Below are 19,150 nucleotides of genomic sequence, written 5' to 3' on the forward strand. Positions count from 1 at the left end.
TTAACATCCCTGTTAGTGAGCATTTCTCCTTTGCCAGGATAATCCACCTGACAGGTTTGGCCTATCAAAAGGCTGATTAAACAGCATGCTCATTACACAGGTGCACCTTGTGCTGGGGACAAAAGACCACTCTAAAATGTGCACACAACACAATGCCACCAATGTCTCAAGTTTTGAGTGAGCGTGCAATTAGCATGTTGACTGCAGGAATGAATGTTAATTTCTCTACCATAAGCCTCCAACATTGTTTTTAGAGAATTTGGCAGTACATCCAACCAGCTTCACAACTGCAGACCACGTGTAACCAAACCACGGCAGCCCAGGATCTCCACATCTGGCTTCTTTACTTGCAGGATCGTCTGAGACCAGCCACCCAGACAGCTTATGAAACTGAGGAGTATTTCTGTCTGTAATAAAGCTCTTTTGTGGGGGAAAACTCATTCAGATTGGCTGGGCCTGGCTCCCCAGTGGGTGGGCCTACTTTATTACAGCCTGGCATGCAATAAACGCTAACCCGGTTCACCCGGGCATTCATAGAATCTTCTCACTGATTATGTAGATCGTTTCCTAGCCAATGAAGCACAGCGGTGGGATGGTCTGGTTTGGAACTTTGACCTGTCACGTTCATCCAGAGGAGCTTCTTAATTCTTTGTCTACAGCTGTCCCAAATGACACCAGAGACAGCCTATCATGAAGGATTAGGGGTGCGGCTACTAGGTTCCTCGTCCACCTAAATTATCTGTGGGCATGGTTATGTTGACATGTTCCGCCTACTGGCGGTCCTCGGACTTCACACAGACAGTTGTGTGTTTATAAAAAATGCTCTCTGATGCGGCAAGTAAGTATAGTTGTGGCTTTTGTTGTATTTTACGGGCAGTAGGATAGGCTCCACGTATTGATAACCGAGTCTGTTGCATATGTCTACTTTTAGAMTTGAATGGTTCTATGAACTGTTAATCGAGTGATCGAATAAATGTATGTACCGACTATCTGACTATTGCCTTTCCCAGTGTTGTCTTGGGGCGCAACAAAGGGAGAATTCTGTGTACTGTCATTGCTGGAGGCATTTACATTTTGTTGGAAATTGTTAGTTACGGTAACATTGCCAAGGCTGCTATTCTGTTCATTACATCTGCTTAATGTGTCATTATTGTCGACCATTTTATACTGATATTGTGTCYCTTTTTTACGGGTGGGAGTGCAGTTGCATAGCACGTAACACTTGGAAAACAATGTTGTGTAAGACTAAATAGGTCAGTTTTCCAAGCAAATGCGGAAAACTGTTCTCCCCCGGAAAATTTATGAGGATAAATTGTGACGCAGTTCTGTATTTCTATYCCTACTGCAATAGGTCTCTCCGACTGCGCATCATCTACATCAACTGTTCCAAGAGAACGATAAGATATTTGTATGGACTATTCCATAGGATGTAACGTATTTTTGTAACAATATAATATGCATTCATCAGTTGGGGTGAGTAGAGGGTTGTTGAATGAAATTAATTTCTGAGGTCTGGGAATTGTAGTCTAATTCCACTCTCCATTTCTCCGGATATAAGAACCTTAATCCAGGAAATGGACTACAACATCCATGTCTCCATCTACTCTCTAGATACTTTGTAAACTCTGCAAGTTGTGCGTCTGTACCTATTTTAGGTAGGCTATATTAATCTAGTGTTTGATGTGGTTCGACACATGTATAACTGGATTCAGTCTCCTGCTTGTGTGAGCGTTTTCACAAAACCAAATTGACACTTAGTGAACGTAGATGAGGATAAAGAAAAAAAAAATATATATATATTTATTGGATAAGCGTATGTCCGCGTAGTGTTTAATCAAAATCGACAACCAGATTTTGGCTGGCATTCTTTGAACCCTTTTATACAATAAATACATATATTGAATACCATCCACATGTTGGTATTCGGCAGGTAGCCTAGTGGTTAGAGCGTTGAGCCAGTAACCGAGATTTTGCGAGATCGAATCCCCGAGCTGACAAGGTAAAAATGTCGTTGTGCCCCTGAACAAGGCAGTTAACACACTGTTCCTAGGCCGGCATTGTAAATAAGAATTTGMTCTTAACTGACTTGCCTAGTTAAATAAAAAAAGATCAGCCCGGCTTATGATCTGTAGGCCACTGAATACTATTGCCTTTTATCTAGCAGTAGCCTATTGTATTATAGTTCTTCATCATACCACCTTCTTGTTGGTATACTGTGAGAGAAGACTGCTAATATCAGCATAAAAATGCTTTAAAAAAAAAGTCATACCCATCCTGATGAAATGCCTTGATTGTGTGCTGTTACGTCACTATTTAGTTATCCCAGCTGTTGCAAATGATGAAGATGGTGAATAAGATGGTTGTACATGCATGCGTTCTCATTCCTATTGGCTGAATGCAAGAGGTGACTCTGGCTATGACAGAGGGAGCATGATGTAGGCAGGCTGTGGGTAGCAGATGGTGAGCTCTCCCTTCTCTGTGCCTTGGGAAAKCTAGTGAATTGACATGTTATGCAGCACGTCATTAAGATGAGGTTGTTTCTGTGAGCAGCATATTTTTATTTCATATACTGTTACAAGTACTGTTGCATATGTGTTCCATATGTAGTGTTAAAGTTAGCAATGTGCCGAAATTGTATTTTTTTTCCCCCTATAGATTTTCAGCTGCACACCCATTTGTCTACACTGGCCGGCATTCACAAAATCTACCACACCCTGCACAGGCTGGTAAAAGCTTTTTGCCCTCATATCATTGTGTCATATGAGTACCAGTCACCAGTTCCAACTTATTTCCAGTTGGACTTACTCTGGCACGATGCAATGGATTTGATCATGGACATTTCCCCTTATCTACAAATGAATCCAAGTTATTAATTAGTTATAGATTAATTTTGAATTCCTGGATGGACCCTTAAAGGTTGTGATTCATCCTCTCGGCTCTCCTCCCTCTCTCGCAGTCTGAACTAACAACTGCATCTTTAAAGGTTACAAGCTTGAGGAAATGAGAGAGCAAGCTTCCTGTCCCTACACACCCTCCCTCCCCTTGCTCAATGCATGCTAATGTCAGTGCTGCAGTGTGTGTTTGTTTGTGTATTTTGGTGGTAGTTGCCTAATACATTTATCCCTCCCCTCAGAACCTGACGGAGGACGTTGGACATAACGGTCACTCCACAGGTACCGACCCTGCCTGCACCTAATGCAGACCCATGTGACACTTATATATCACTCTCTCTATATCACTCATAATGTGTTTCTCTCAGCCTGCTGCTCCAGAGCCATGCCTCCTAGGAAAAAGAGGAGACCCACTGCTGGAGATGACCTGTCAGCTAAGAAGAGTCGCCAGGACAGGTACTACCAACGTATGCATCAGTTAGCTAAGTAACTAGACTGTATAGGAGAGGAGTTATATCCAACAGTCTTATTCAGTTTCACTGTTCACTAATCTCTCATGCACAAACATTTTATTGTAACATCTGTGAAAAGAATGTTGGATTTGATGACTAACAAGCAAAGGTTATGTGTGCAGGTTTTTGTAACTGGTTATTTGAACAAATCACGGTTTAGCGGGTGTGCACTTTCCAAATTGGGAGGGGTAGGGTACATTTAACCCATAGCCTTGCCTGAAACTTGCAGAGAGAGGGGTGTTGGAGTTATGGCCCTGCTTCCGCTCCTCGTTTTAGTAGATTTTCTCATACATCTCCCCCCCCAGAACCTAATGACGCACAAATGTTTTTTCTGGGTTTCAGAGATTACCTGTTCCCTGAAAATGTATCCATGAATAATGACTTGGGTTGCACATTTTGGGGAATATTCAGAGGTGGAAACTTTCCATGGGAATTAATGGAAATGTATGCAAATTAATATTAATGCCATTTAAATGCAGATATTTTTTGCATTGTATATATTTACCATATCATATGGAGACAGAAACAAACCTTTAAACTTATCATAACTATACACTTGCAAATTAAATCCTTCCAATAGAAATGTAATAAAAACAATTTAGTTATGAAATTAACTTTTATTAAATGAGTTGACTCTTCACATGGGATGATTTCACTGAACAACAAAAGGGAATATTGAATGATCCCCAATGATCCATCACATCTCCCAAAAACATTTTCAACATACATCTGTAAAATGACAGTCTAGAAACTAAAGTTTTGGTTGTCTTCCTCTCAGGCTTCCATGTCTTCTCCCTGGACCTTCTCAATGTCCCCCTCTTGAACATCAGACTCTGAGGCCTCATCTTCACTGTCACTTTCCAACCTTGTTGAGGATGGCTCGTTGTCAGGCTGAAAAAGCCTCAAATTTGCCCAGATGGCCACCTATTTTTCAACCCTTGTATTGATCAGCCTGTTGCATGCTTTGGTGTGTGTGTGTGTTCCCAAACAAGGACCAGTTGCACTCTGAGGCGGCTGATGTTGGTGTGATTTGGAGGGTGAGGGAGGCAACGGGGGAAAGAGCCTCAGATCCACAAAATCCCTTCCACCAGGTGGCTGATGAGATACAGTTTAAGTCGGAAGTTTACATACACTTAGGTTGGAGTCATTAAAACTAATTTTTCAACCACTCCACAAAATTATTGTTAACAAACTATAGTTTTGGTAAGTCGGTAAGGACATCTACTTTGTGTATGACACAAGTAATTTTTCCAACAATTGTTTACAGACAGATTATTTCACTTATAATTCACTGTATCACAATTCCAGTGGGTCAGAAGTTTACATACATTAAGTTGACTGTGCCTTTAAACAGCTTGGGAAAATCCAGAAAATGATGTCATGACTTCTGATAGGCTTATTGACATAATTTGAGTCAATTGGAGGTGTACCTGTGGATGTATTTCAAAAGAAATCAGCCAAGACCTCAGAAAAAAATTTGTATACCTCCACAATTCTGGTTCATCCTTGGGAGCAATTTCCAAATGACTGAAGGTACCACGTTCATCTGTACAAACAATAGTACGCAAGTATAAACACCATGGGATCACGCGGCCGTTATACCGCCCAGGAAGGATACACGTTCTGTCTCCTAGAGATGAACGTACTTTGGTGCGAAAAGTGCAAATCAATCCCAGAACAACAGCAAAGGACCTTGTGAAGATGCTGGAGGAAACGGGTACTAAAGCATCTATATCCACAGTAAAACAAGTCCTAAATCGACATAACCTGATAGACTGCTCGGCAAGGAAAAAGACCGCCATTTAAAAAAAAAAGCCAGACTACAGTTTGCAACTGCACATGGGGACAAAGATCATACTTTTTGGCGAAATGTCTTCTGGTCTGATGAAACAAAAATAGAACTGTTTGGCCATAATGACCATCGTTATGTTTGAAGGAAAAAGGTCGAGGCTTGCAAGCCAAAGAACACCATCCCAATCATGAAGCACGGGGGTGGCGGCATCATGTTGTGGGGGTGCTTTGCTGCAGGAGGGACTGGTGCAATTCACAAAATAGATGGCATCATGAGGTAGGAAAATGATGTGGATATATTGAAGCAACATCAAGACATCAGTCAGGAAGTTAAAGCTTGGTCGCAAATGGGTCTTCCAAATGTTCAATGACCCCAAGCATACTTCCAAAGTTGTGGCAAAATGGCTTAAGGACAACAAAGTCAAGGTATTGGAGTGGCCATCACAAAGCCCTGACCTCAATCCTATAGAAAATGTGTGGGCAGAAGTGAAAAAGCGTGTGCGAGCAAGGAGGCCTACAAACCTGACTCGGTTACACCAGCTCTGTCCGGAGGAATTAGCCAAAATTCACCCAACTTATTGTGGGAAGCTTGTGGAAGGCTACCTGTAACGTTTGACTGAAGTTAAACAATTTAAAGACAATACACTCAATTAGTATTTGGTAGCATGTAAACTTTTGACCCACTGGGAATGTGATGGAAGAATTAAAAGCTGAATTAAATTGTTCTCCTTACTATTATTCTGACATTTCACAATACTAAAATAAAGTTCTGATCCTAACAGACCGAAGACGGGGAATGTTTGAGGATATAATGTCAGGAATTATTAAAAACTATGTTTTTAAATGTATTTGGCTAAGGTGTATGTAAACTTCCAACTTCAACTGTATGTTGGCACGACTGCCAAATTGCATCTCCATCCCAAAGCCCTTGCTTGGAAGTGTACTTCGCCAGACTGCCAAGAACCTTACCCTCATCCAGGCCAAGGTGGCGAGACACGGTAGGATGACACCATAGGTCTTGTTGATCTCTGCACCAGACAGGATACTCTTGCTAGGATACTTTGGGTCCAGCATGTACGCTGCGGTGTGTATGGGCATCAGGCATAAGTCTTCACGCTTTTTGATGCATTTCAGAATTGCAGTTTCCTCTGCTTGGAGTAACAGTGAAGTGGGCAGGGCAGTACGGATTTATTCTCTTACATCTGCAAGCGGAGTCTGAACATCAGACAGGATGGTATTGTCTCCCTCAATCCGTGCAGTGGGTACTGCTATAGCTTTCAGGAGTTTCAGGCTGCTTACCACTCTCTCCCAAAATACATAATCCAGGAGGATCCTCTTGATGGGGCTGTCCATATTGGCAGACTGTATAATGGCCATTTCTTGGAGACTCTCCCTCCAGGAGACTGTCAAACATGATAACAACACCACCCCAACAGGTGTTGCTGGGCAGCTTCAATATGGTACTCTATTCTTCTCACTTTGCTTGGTGAGGTAGATTGCTGCTATAACTTGATGACCCTTCACATACAGTGGGGAGAACAAGTATTTGATACACTGCCGATTTTGCGAGGTTTCTACTTACAAAGCATGTAGAGGTCTGTAATTTGTATCATAGGTACACTTCAACTGTGAGAGACGGAATCTAAAACAAAATCCAGAAAATCACATTGTATGATTTTAAAGTAATTAATTTGCATTTTATTGCATGACATAAGTATTTGATACATCAGAGAAGCAGAACTTAATATTTGGTACAGAAACCTTTGTTTGCAATTACAGAGATCATACGTTTCCTGTAGTTCTTGACCAGGTTTGCACACACTGCAGCAGGGATTTTGGTCCACTCCGCCATACAGACCTTCTCCAGATCCTTCAGGTTTCGGGGCTGTCGCTGGGCAATACGGACTTTCAGCTCCCTCCAAAGATTTTCTATTGAGTTCAGGTCTGGAGACTGGCTAGGCCACTCCAGGACCTTGAGATGCTTCTTACGGAGCCACTCCTTAGTGGCCCTGGCTGTTGTTTTCGGGTTGTTGTTCATGCTGGAAGACCCAGCCACGACCCATCTTCAATGCTCTTACTGAGGGAAGGAGGTTGTTGGCCAGATCTCGCGATACATGGCCCCATCCATCCTCCCCCTCAATACGGTGCAGTCGTCCTGTCCCTTTGCAGAAAGCATCCCAAAGAATTATGTTTCCACCTCCATGCTTCACGGTTGGGATGGTGTTCTTGGGTTGTACTCATCCTTCTTCTTCCTCCAAACACGGTGAGTGGAGTTTAGACCAAAAAGCTCCATTTTTGTCTCATCAGCCACATGACCTTCTCCCATTCCTCCTTTGGATCATCCAGATGGTCATTGGCAAACTTCAGACGGGCCTAGACATGCGCTGGCTTGAGCAGGGGGACCTTGCGTGCACTGCAGGATTTTAATCCATAATGGCGTAGTGTGTTACTAATGGTTTCTTTGAGACTGTGGTCCCAGCTCTCTTCAGGTCATTGACCAGGTCCTGCCGTGTAGTTCTGGGCTGATCCCTCACCTTCCTCATGATCATTGATGCCCCACGAGGTGAGATCTTTGCATGGAGCCCAGACCGAGGGTGATGACCGTCATCTTGAACTTCTTCCATTGCGCCAACAGTTGTTGACTTCTCACCAAGCTGCTTGCCTATTGTCCTGTAGCCCATCCCAGCCTTGTGCAGGTCTACAATTTTATCCCTGATGTCCTTACACAGCTCTCTGGTCTTGGCCATTGCGGAGATGTTGGAGTCTGTTTGATTGAGTGTGTGGACAGGTGTCTTTTATACAGGTAACGAGTTCAACAGGTGCAGTTAATACAGGTAATGAGTGGAGAACAGGAGGGCTTCTTAAAGAAAAACTAACAGGTCTGTGAGAGCCGGAATTACTGGTTGGTAGGTGATCAATACTTATGTCATGCAATAAAATGCAAATTAATTATTAGAAAATCATACAATGTATTTTCTGGATTTTTGTTTTAGATTCCGTCTCTCACAGTTGAAGTGTACCTATGATAAAAATGACAGACCTCTACATGCTTTGTAAGTAGGAAACACTGCCGATTTTGCAGGTTATCAAATACTTGTTCTCCCCACTGTACCTAACCATTTCCTTGGCTCTCTTGTAGAGTGTATCCATTGTTTTCAGTGCCATGACATCCTTGAGGAGCATATTCAATGCATGAGCAGCACAACCAATGGGTGTGATGTGAGGGTAGGACTCCTCTACTTTAGACCAATTAGCCTTCATGTTCGCAGCATTGTCTGTCACCAGTGCAAATACCTTCTGTGGTCCAAGGTCATTGACTGCCTTCAGCTCAATTGCAATGTAGAGACTGGTGTGTCTGTTGTCCCTTGTGTCTGTGCTCTTGTAGAATACTGGTTGAGGGGTGGAGATTATGTAGTTAATTATTCCTTACCCACGAACATTTGACCACCCATCAGAGATAATTGCAATACAGTCTGCCTTCTCTATGATTTTTCTTGACCTTCACTTGAATTCTGCATCCAGCAATGAGTTGATAAAGCATGTCCGGTTGGAGGGGTGTATGCTGGGCGAAGGACATTCATAAATCTCTTCCAATACACATTGGCTGTGAGCATCAGAGGTGAACCAGTTGCATACACAGCTTGAGCAAGACATTTATCAGCATTTCTCTGACTACATTCCTCTATTGAGTCAAAAAAACGTCTGATTCCAGGAGGACCATGAGCTTTTGCTATCGATAAGGTGTCTGATTCATCATTTTCACCTCGACTAGAATTAGAGGGACTTTTGCCAGAGGCTGCTTGTTGTGAGCGCTGAGGGAACTTTATGCACTTGGCGAGATGATTCTGCATCTTTGTTGCATCCTTCACATATGATTTGACACAGTATTTGCAAATGTACACAGCTTTTCAGTCTGCATTAGCTGCAGTGAAATGTCTCCACACATCAGATAGTGCCTGTGGCATTTTCCTGTAAAGATTATGAAAAAATGAGTAAGAAAAACAACTAATACAATTACATGTAAATAGTTAAGCAGTTAGATTAAACAACTCATTTGTAAGATTTTTTTTTAAATGAAACGTATGSAAACAGGTGAATTAACAATCCTCAGTTAGCAGGCTCAAGCAAGCTAAAACTCAAATGGTAGCAAAAACTAAGTAGCAGAAATTGTTAACAAATTAGAAATGATTTAAACACTTTGCTGTTGGCTACTATTTACTAGTTAACAAAAAGTCATATAAAATATATTCACCTCACACAGTATTGTAATCAAAACTTACCAGAAAGCATGTAGTCCTTGGCTCAGACAGTGTAGTAGTGTGGGCTCAATAACATCTCATTAGTGTGCAAGATCTTGAGAATCAGCTGTACATGTGATGTATGTGATCAGCTGTCCATTGAATTGGGGATAGTTTAACCAAAATATGCCGCAAGATGTAGAATTGCCTTGTATCCCACAAAAAAGGTTCACTGTAATAAGCACTTTTTTTGAAGAAGAAGAATTTAAACAAAATTCCGGAAAGTTTCCAACCCTTTGCAACCCTAATGATAAGTGATTTGTCTCCCCAATGAGTTTGCATATGTCATTGCCAACTCAGAAATTCAAAAGAGCAGCAAGAGGACTTTTCATCGCGTAGCTCATCCAGTAGGGATTAACCTTTTTTACATCGTAGTGTGTAATATGCTCCCAGACGGTAGGATTTTAAGTCGCACAATGTATTCCCAGCACCCGCAGTAATGTGTGAACTATGCTGTGTGCACTTGTTCCGTAGGTTGTCTGAAATGTTCTTTTTCGTAATGCAGTGTTTTTAGAAAACATGAGGCACCACAAATCCGAGAGGAGGATACCTTCTCCAGTAAAAGATGTCTGGAGTGGTTCTACGAATACGCAGGTGAGACACACAAGAATTGTAGAAAAATAAAAAAAATAAACTATCAGTTTGTATAAAACACAGACCATAACGGTGTAAATACCTTCTGTTACCCTTAGATTGGGCTTTTCATGTCAAAGTTGAATTGTTGTATGAGAAGGCTGTGACTAGGGCGTCAGAGAATTATGTTGGTACAGTACCAGTCAAAAGTTTGGACACCTACTCATTACAAGGTTTTTCTTTATTTTTACTATTTTCTACAGTGTAGAATAATAGTGAAGACATCAACTATGGAATCATGTAGTAACCAAAAAAGTGTTATATATTTTAGATTATTCAAATAGCCACCGTTTGCCTTGATGGCACCTAGAACTTTTCCAACATTCTTGAAAGAGTTCCCATATGCTGAGCACTTGTTGGCTGCTTTTCCTTTACTCTGCGGTCCAACTTATCCCAAACCATCTCAGTTGGGTTGAGGTCYGGTGATTTGTGGAGGCCAAGTCATCTGATGCTGCACTCCATCACTCTCCTCTTTGGTCAAATAGCCCTTACACAGCCTGGAGGTGTTGGGTCATTGTCCTGTTGAAAAATAAATTATATTCCCACTAAGCTCAAACCAGATGGGATGGGGTATTGCTGTGTAGCCATGCTGGTTACGTGTGCTTTGAATTCTAAATAAATCACTGACAGTGGCACCAGAAAAGCACCATCACACCTCCTCCTCCATGCTTCACGGTGGGAACCACAAGGAGGTCAACCATGCGGAGATCATTGTGGAGATCACTACTCCTTGTAGTTCCCACCTTGAAGCATGGAGGTGTGATGGTGTGGATGTGCATCTCCAGGTTGTGTAAGGGCTATTTGACCAAGAAGGAGAGTGATGCTGCATCAGTTGACCTGGCCTCCACAATCACCCGACCTCAACCCACTTGAAATGGTTTGGGATGAGTTGGACCGCAAAGTGAAGGAAAAGCAGCCAACAAGTGCTCAGCATATGTGGGAACTCTTTCAAGACTGTTGGAAAAGCGTTCCAGGTGAAGCTGGTTGAGAGAATGCCAAGAGTATGCAAAGCTACAATGTATTCTGCAATGTAGTAAATATAAAGAAAAACCTTTGCATGTGTAGGTGTGTCCAAACTTTGGATGGATACTGTATGTATGCATTGTGATTGTCATTTTTGCTGTGATGTTAGAATTGTATGACATAACAATGAAGATATCACAAAAACTATGATTGGTTATAATAGTGAATGATTTGACCTCCTGATTATGACATCACACCATGTAAATAGAGTAGAGTGTCTGGTTGTGATGTCATACAGTATGTATAATGGCTCTCTGTGTGTGTATCTTTGATAGTCTGTGACGATGTTGTGGGGCCAGAGGGAATGGAGAAGTTCTGTGAAGACATTGGAGTGGAACCCGAAAATGTAAGGATGGCTATTCATGTCTATGTAGATGAGTGACATTTATAATCCATCTACATGTGCATGCAAATCATAAATAAAATGTTATTTGTCAAATGCTCTGAATACAACAGGTGTAGACTTTACCGTGAAATGCTTACTTACGAGCCCTTTCACAACAATGCAGAGTTAAAAAGTAAGAACAATTTGCGAAATGGAAACACAGTAATATAACTGAGGCTTTATTCAAGGGGTGCTGGTACCGAGTCAATGTGCAGGGGTACGAGGTAGCTGAGGTAATAGGGACTAGGCAATCAGGATTTATAATAAACGGTATCAGCAGTGTGTGTCTGTGGTGTCAATATGTGTGTMTAGGGCAGCCCAGAAATGACTTTTTTTTTTCAACTGTATGCAAGAATTTGCTATGTGGTGTTTTAGGAATTCAGGATTCTCTGTGTTGGTCTTGCCAACCCTAATTGTCACACCTCTGAGAAGCAGCGGTTACACCAATCAGATATCAGACCTACATGGAGGTTAACTTTACACTAATGCTATTGGTCAACAACTCAGGTATTAGATCCAAACATGATCTAAGTTTAAGTAAAGCTTTTATTCTTCCAAGAGTGCCAACTCCCGGTATCTCCTATCGTCTACTTAACATCACTTTGCATGGCCCAAAACATTAAAACAAAGGCATGAAAACAACACACACACACACATTCTTGAATCTAATCATCACAACTCTTCTCTAAATTAACCAGGGGCACCTGTGTCGCTCCTCTTTGAACTATCTGCTGTCTGACGAACAGAATAAGTTTCTCTGTAGCAATAAATCTATAGTACTTACAGTACAATAAAACATGTCAAAATTCTTAGCTCTTTATAAACTCTTGAAACAATCAAAATATGACAATTTAATTCGCACAGTAATATTAATTTATTCAATTCAAGTTTTGTCAGTCTTCATCTCTCCTGGCTTTAGTAACCCTAGGACTATCTCTTCATTGAGATTTCCACAAGGTGTTTTTAATCCCGGATAGCCCACAGATGGTCTGCCATCCAAACAATGTAGTCCTCATGTTGTGCTCCCACATCAGCCATCACTAGTCGTGAGTATCTTCTTCCACGGCGTGTGTGTGGGTAGAGTCCAGTGAGTGTGCATAGAGCCAATGCAACAAAAAAGGGAGTTAATGCAAATATTTGATGAACTGTTCAGCAGTCTTATTTTTTACCAGGTAAGTTGACTGAGAACACATTCTCATTTACAGCAATAACCTGGGGAGAAGAGAGGGATGAACCAATTGTAAGCTGGGGATGATTAGGTAGCCATGATGGTTTGAGGGCCAGATTAGGAATTTAGCCAGGACACCAGGGTTAACACCCCTACAATAAGTGCCATGGGATCTTTAATGACCTCAGTCAGGACACCTGTTTAACATCCCATCCGAAAGATAGCACCCTACACAGGGCAGTGTCCCCAATCACTGCCCTGGGGCATTTTTTAGACCAGAGGAAAGAGTGCCTCCTGCTGGCCCCCCAACACCACTTCCAGCAGCATTTGGTCTCCCATCCAGGGACTGACCAGGACCAACCCTGCTTAGCTTCAGAAGAAAGCCAGCAGTGGTATGCAGGGTGATATGCTGATGGCCTTTGACTTGGGGGTAGAAGCTGTTCAGGGTCCTGTTGGTTCCAGACTTGGTGCATCGGTACAGCTTGCCGTGCGGTAGCAGAGAGTACAGTCTATGACTTGGGTGGCTGAAATCTTTGACAAAATCAAATCAAATGTTAATAGTCACATGCGCCGAATACAACAGACCTTAGAGTGAAATGCTTACTTACGAGCCCCTAATCAACAGTGCAGTTTAAAAAAAAATACGGATAAGAATAAGAGATAAAAGTAACAAGCCGTTAAAGAGCAGCAGTAAAAAWAAATAACAATATATACAGGGGGGTGCCGGTTAGTTGAGGTAGTATGTACATGTAGGTGAAGTTAATTAAAGTGACTGCATAGATGACAACAGAAAGTGGCAGTGGTGTGGAGAGGGGAGGGGGCAATGCAAATAGTCTGGGTAGCCATTTGACTAGATGTTCAGGAGTCTTATGGCTTGGGGGTAGAAGCTGTTTAGAAGCCTCTTGGACCTAGACTTGGCGCTCCGGTACTGCTTGCCGTGTGGTAGCAGAGAGAACAGTCTATGACTAGGGTGGCTGGAGTCTTTGACCATTTTTAGGGCCTTCCTCTGACACCGCCTGGTATAGAGGTCCTGGATGGCAGGAAGCTTGGCCAATCGCACTACCCTCTGTAGTGCCTTGCGGTCTGAGGCCGAGCAGTTGCCATACCAGGCAGTGATGGAACCAGTCAGGATGCTCTCGATGGTGCAGCTGTAGAAACTTTTGAGGATCTGAGGACCCATGCCAAATCTTTTCAGTCTCCTGTGTTTTAGTTAGTTTTCCCCATTTTATTGAAAGATGGCACAAAGATTCAAATTATTAATTGGAAAGTACATTTTTGAAATATCAAGCATTTCCGTTTATAATAATATGTGAGTGTATGGTGTTTGTGAACAGGTGGTGATGCTGGTTCTGGCCTGGAAGTTAGATGCCCAGAGTATGGGCTACTTCACCCTACAGGAGTGGTTGAGTGGCATGGGCTCCCTGCAGTAAGTCTGCTCTCAATTTGGGTGTTTTTATTATACAGTTGAAGTCAGAAGTTTACATACAATTAGGTTGGAGTCATTAAAACTCATTTTTCAACCACTCCACAAATTTCTTGTTAACAAACTAGAGTTTTGGCAAGTCGGTTAGGACATCTACTTTGCAAGTAATTTTTCCAACAATTGTTTACAGACAGATTATTTCACTTATAATTCACTGTATCACAATTCCAGTGGGTCAGAAGTTTACATGCACTAAGTTGACTGTGCCTTTAAACAGCTTGGAAAATTCCAGAAAATGATGTCATGGCTTTAGAAGCTTCTGATAAGCTAATTGACATAATTTGAGTCAATTGGAGGTGTACCTGTGGATGTATTTCAAGGCCTACCTTCAAACTAGTGCTCTTTGTTTGACATCATGGGAAATCTAAAGAAATCTGTAGACCTCCACAAGTCTGGTTCATCCTTGGGAGAAATTTCCAAACGCCTGAAGGTACCACGTTCATCTGTACAAACAATAGTTGCAAGTATAAACACCATGGGACCACGCAGCGTCATACCGCTCAGGAAGGAGACGCGTTCTGTCTCCTAGAGATTAACGTACTTTGGTGCGAAAAGTGCAAATCAATCCCAGAACAACAGCAAAGGACCTTGTGAAGATGCAGGAGGAAACGGGTACAAAAGTATCTATATCCACAGTAAAACGAGGTCCCTATATCGACATAACCTGAAAGGCCGCTCAGCAAGGAAGAAGCCACTGCTCCAAAACCGCCATAAAAAAGCCAGACTAAAAGAAATGTCCTCTTGTCTAATGAAACAAAAATAGAACTGTTTGGCCATAATGACCATCGTTATGTTTGGAGGAAAAAGGGGGAGGCTTGCAAGCCGAAGGATACCAAGCACGGGGGTGGCAGCCTCATGTTGTGGGGGTGCTTTGCTGCAGGAGGGATTGCAGGAGGCACTTCACAAAATAGATGGCATCATGAGATAGGAAATTTGGGGAAGACTACCCAAAATGTTTGACCCAAGTTAAACAATTTAAAGGCGATGCTACCAAATACTAATTGAGTGTATGTACATTTCTGACCCACTGGGAATGTGATGAAAGAAATGAAAGCTGAAATAAATCATTCTCTCTACTATTATTCTGACATTTCACATTCTTAAAATAAAATGGTGATCCTAACTGACTTAAGACAGGGAATTTTTACTAGGATTAAATGTCAGGAATTGTGAAAAACTGAGTGTAAATATATTTGGCTAAGGTGTTTATGAACTTCCGACTTCAACTGTATGTTCTGTGCGTGTCTGTCCATATAGTTTATTTCCATTTCTAGCTGTGCAGTGTACAAAATGGTGCTGACCCCAGACTGGGGTTATAGTCTGCCCATATAGTCTACTTTATAGTTAACTGTCTGTTTTATTGTCTACACTCTAGTCTGTCTCTAACATGTCTCTCTGGCGTTGTCAGGTGTGACTCCACAGAGAGGCTGAGGAACTCCCTGGACTACCTGAGGTCTGTCCTAAACAACACCACCAACTTTAAGCTCATTTACAGATACGCCTTCGACTTTGCTCGGGTGAGTGAGGCAAAACCTGATCTGCGGTATTCTCACTAGATTTCCTCTGACTGGGATATTCATTCACCTTGGATATTTATTTGTTGATATTTAGATTCAACACACGACAGATGATACATTAAACTTTATTACCATTTATAGAAATAAACACAAAATATCAGTGACGTCAGGTATGAAAATATTGCTGTGCTGTCAGCTCTCAGCTTTGTATTCATAAGTTGAGTGTCAAGATTATTTTCTTGTTTGTCTTGCATGGCTGAAGTGCTTGTCAAGAGTACTGATGGGCTATTTACATAGTCTGGCTTTAAGTAATTGTAAGGCATGTTCCCCTGAAAGCAATTAATTGAGCTTTACAGTGAATAGAAATATAGTGCTTGAAGTGAGATCAATACCATTTAATAAACAAAGCACATGGGATTTGGTTTTGTGTCCTCATGAATTACACAGAATCATTGACCGTTACTAGTAGGCTTAGTGTATTACTTAATCACTTACAGTTAAATATTTAAATTGAGTCATATTTGACCCGGGACCTTAGCGATGTCTGTATATTTTTGATTGTACAGGAAAAGGACCAGAGGAGTTTAGACCTGAACACCGCCAAGTGCATGTTGGGGCTTCTCCTGGGAAAGACTTGGTCACTGTTTCCTGTGTTCAATCAGTTTTTAGAGGTATGGAGTCTAACCTGTGTAACATTCAACTTAATAAAGTGAGGGAACTGTGTTTGAATGTAGTGTTCTTTGTATTGACTGCCTGTCTATGCTAATTTATTTAGCAATCCAAGTATAAGGTCATCAACAAAGACCAGTGGTGCAACGTTTTAGAGTTCAGCAGGACAATCAACCTGGACCTCAGTAACTATGACGAGGATGGAGCCTGTGAGTATCCACACGCACACTGACACTAATACACTCATTCTCATAGTGGTACAGCTGATCAATTCCCTAATGTTATCATTCTTTTCTCTAATTTTGTCAGGGCCAGTTTTGTTGGATGAGTTTGTGGAATGGTACAAAGAAAGAGAGATGTCATAGCATCAGGTACACTGCAACAAATGTCAACAAAACAACATAATACAACGACGACGGCTATGAGAAAACAAACTATACAAAATGGAGAGGTGCGTGTCAGCGATGACAGGTGGTGCTTCCAGGTAATGATTGCAGGGGGGTGTAAGGTCCAAAACTGGGTGTAAGCTGCCCTGGCGAGATTGGGATGTAGATTACTTATGGTCACTATGGAGACACCAACTATCTCCGGGTAATGTTCCCTACCCATGTTGCATTGTGGTTAAGCACATGGCAGCCCCTGTGACGTTGCACCCCCTCACTGTGTGCTGTGTGATAGGATAACTGTTCTCATGAGTGGCTGACGTGGGCTAAATGGTTTTGTGTGAGAGAAAAATCCACTCTTCAATCCCTCGCTCCCGTAAGGAGGAATAAAACAAATGAAATCCCTCCCTTTTGAACAGTCGGTCTTAGTCTTAAATCAAGGTCATTTTGACCTGGGCACATTTGAATATTGTATATCCGTGCTTTGAACTTGATCTGTGCTTGTCTCTTTATAACCTACAGAACCCATCGTTTCTATCAGTTTTGTCCTATATTTGGGTTGAATTGGAATTCTTAAAGAAGTACATTGTGTCAGGCTGAGTGTTACAGTAGTTGTTCTTTTAGCCATGGTCCCTAAAGCTGTTAGAGGTGGATGATGACACCTCCACAGTTTACTATAACAAAGTAATTTGAGCCCCCAGTGGTTTTCATCCCCATGCTCACTATGATACCACCAGCCTGTGCTAAAGTATTTTAGCCCCCTGTGAAGGCTTCAGTTGACCTCATACCACAACTAACCAATCAGCAGTGCTGCCTATTAACTCTTATTACAGTGCAGTGGTCAGTTGTTGGTGGACTGGCCAGCATTCATGGTTTATGTGACCAATCTGTTTCTAAGCTGTAGGTTTGTAAGAGTTTTATTTTTTTCTCAACATTTTTTATGGAGGTTGCTTTACTTGCTCAACACACACCCGCACACACACACACACAGTGGTCAGGGATTAGATCAGGATGAAATTAGACTTTTGGGCTTATCATTCAAGAGGTCTCAAAACCATGGACATTGAGGGTTAGAATTAGACCCCTGTGACGATGCTATGCTTTTGCTAATGTTCTTGTAACACATGTATAAACTTTTGTCTCTGGCTGTGATGTGACGCTCAATTGTCATGAGTGAAACGTTGCATGCACCTTCTCCGTCAGAGCCGTCTGTGAGTGGATGAGATTTTTGAAAACTTGTTTTGTTTTTTTTGTACAGGAATTTGTGCTTCATTTGATATCCTCCATGTTGTCTTAACGCTTTATGAAAACCATGATTGTGTATATTCAGAGCTGAAACACACATGTAACCTCATTTGAGGAAGAGGACTTCCCTCCTGCATTTGCCAACCCCTCCCCCTATCACACACAGTAAAAACGACAAAGAACCCCACTGTCAGTCTCTCAAACAAATGGACATGAACTGAAATTAACATGAGACTGCATGTGTTGTAAGAATGGTGTCAATCATTGATTGGTCAAACCCAGTGGCATCTTATCCACAACTAAAGCATGTACAGTAAATGGATCAATTTATGAATTAGTAAGGTCACATGAGATCTCCACCTATCAGTGATCCATGATGCTTTGGCTGTCCTGTCCAGTCATCAGTATATTTGTCTATATTAGGTTTTTGGAGATGGAGCTAGTGGCTGGACTGCACACTAATAAGTCTAATTCAGATGGTGTTCTACATTGGTAACGCAGGAGGTTGCACAACCCTGTCCTGACTGTATATGTATGTACAGTATGTATGTGTCTGTTTTCACTGTAACCTACAGTATCTATATTAACTTACTGTTGTCATTCATTTTTGCTTTGCCATCTTCCTTTACAGAAAGATTCAAATGTGGTTTGTGATGAGATGTTCGTTCTGTGTTTTTAAATTGCACAGGATCAAGTTTGATTCTGCTACTGTAGGCCTAATGTATTTTTACTATTGCATTACCACAGTAATTACCACGTCATGTGTGCATCTTATTGTCCAGGTACCCATAGATCAACTGATATAAAAACATCACAAACACAATATGGGCGACTTTCATTACAGGTTTATTTATGATGCATCGGCCTCCACATAATGTGGAGGCAGTGTCATGAAGAGATTATTTTGTAGCAAAATAGAGGGGAGTAGGGTACTGAGTGAGTAAAGAAGGTGGATATGAATCTGGGAAATTGAGTTTTAATGGTCCCACCTTTTATTTGCGTCAGTCTGAAATCATTCAGTCACTTAAACAGCTGTTTTCATTAAGACAAACATGTCTGGTGTTACACTCATTTACAACAATGTAATTAAAATAAACAACTTACGTTTTAACAACTTTCATTGCTGCATTTACTTCTCAGGTGATTTCTTTA

General features: G+C 41.6%; 1 protein-coding gene across 2 annotated transcripts; it reads left to right on the forward strand.

The window, feature by feature from the left end:
- The first annotated feature begins 737 nt into the window (after positions 1 to 737).
- On the forward strand, positions 738 to 19,118 carry dcun1d4 (DCN1, defective in cullin neddylation 1, domain containing 4 (S. cerevisiae)). 2 transcript variants are annotated; one of them, XM_024003864.2, is made up of 11 exons: positions 738 to 838; positions 2,656 to 2,726; positions 3,134 to 3,173; positions 3,260 to 3,347; positions 9,998 to 10,086; positions 11,424 to 11,494; positions 14,036 to 14,127; positions 15,593 to 15,701; positions 16,268 to 16,372; positions 16,477 to 16,579; positions 16,680 to 19,118. In XM_024003864.2, the coding sequence occupies exons 1-11, from the start codon at positions 820 to 822 to the stop codon at positions 16,733 to 16,735; spliced, it is 843 nt and encodes a 280-aa protein (XP_023859632.1). In that variant the 5' UTR covers positions 738 to 819; the 3' UTR covers positions 16,736 to 19,118. The 2 variants fall into 2 exon arrangements, with proteins under 2 accessions (XP_023859632.1, XP_023859633.2); XM_024003865.2 differs by lacking the exons at positions 738 to 838; positions 2,656 to 2,726; positions 3,134 to 3,173 and adding an exon at positions 4,182 to 6,192 and having other exon boundaries at positions 3,258 to 3,347.
- Positions 19,119 to 19,150: the final 32 nt, after the last annotated feature.

The sequence above is a fragment of the Salvelinus sp. IW2-2015 genome, linkage group LG16, assembly GCF_002910315.2.
Source record: "Salvelinus sp. IW2-2015 linkage group LG16, ASM291031v2, whole genome shotgun sequence".
Taxonomy (NCBI): domain Eukaryota; kingdom Metazoa; phylum Chordata; class Actinopteri; order Salmoniformes; family Salmonidae; genus Salvelinus; species Salvelinus sp. IW2-2015.

What these genes read in the sequence shown, in the direction of transcription:
- dcun1d4 (XM_024003864.2), top strand. An exon ending in AGTGGCATGGGCTCCCTGCA is followed by an intron (nt 14,128 to 15,592) that starts GTAAGTCTGCTC and finishes TGGCGTTGTCAG; the next exon opens with GTGTGACTCCACAGAGAGGC. An exon ending in ACGCCTTCGACTTTGCTCGG is followed by an intron (nt 15,702 to 16,267) that starts GTGAGTGAGGCA and finishes TTGATTGTACAG; the next exon opens with GAAAAGGACCAGAGGAGTTT.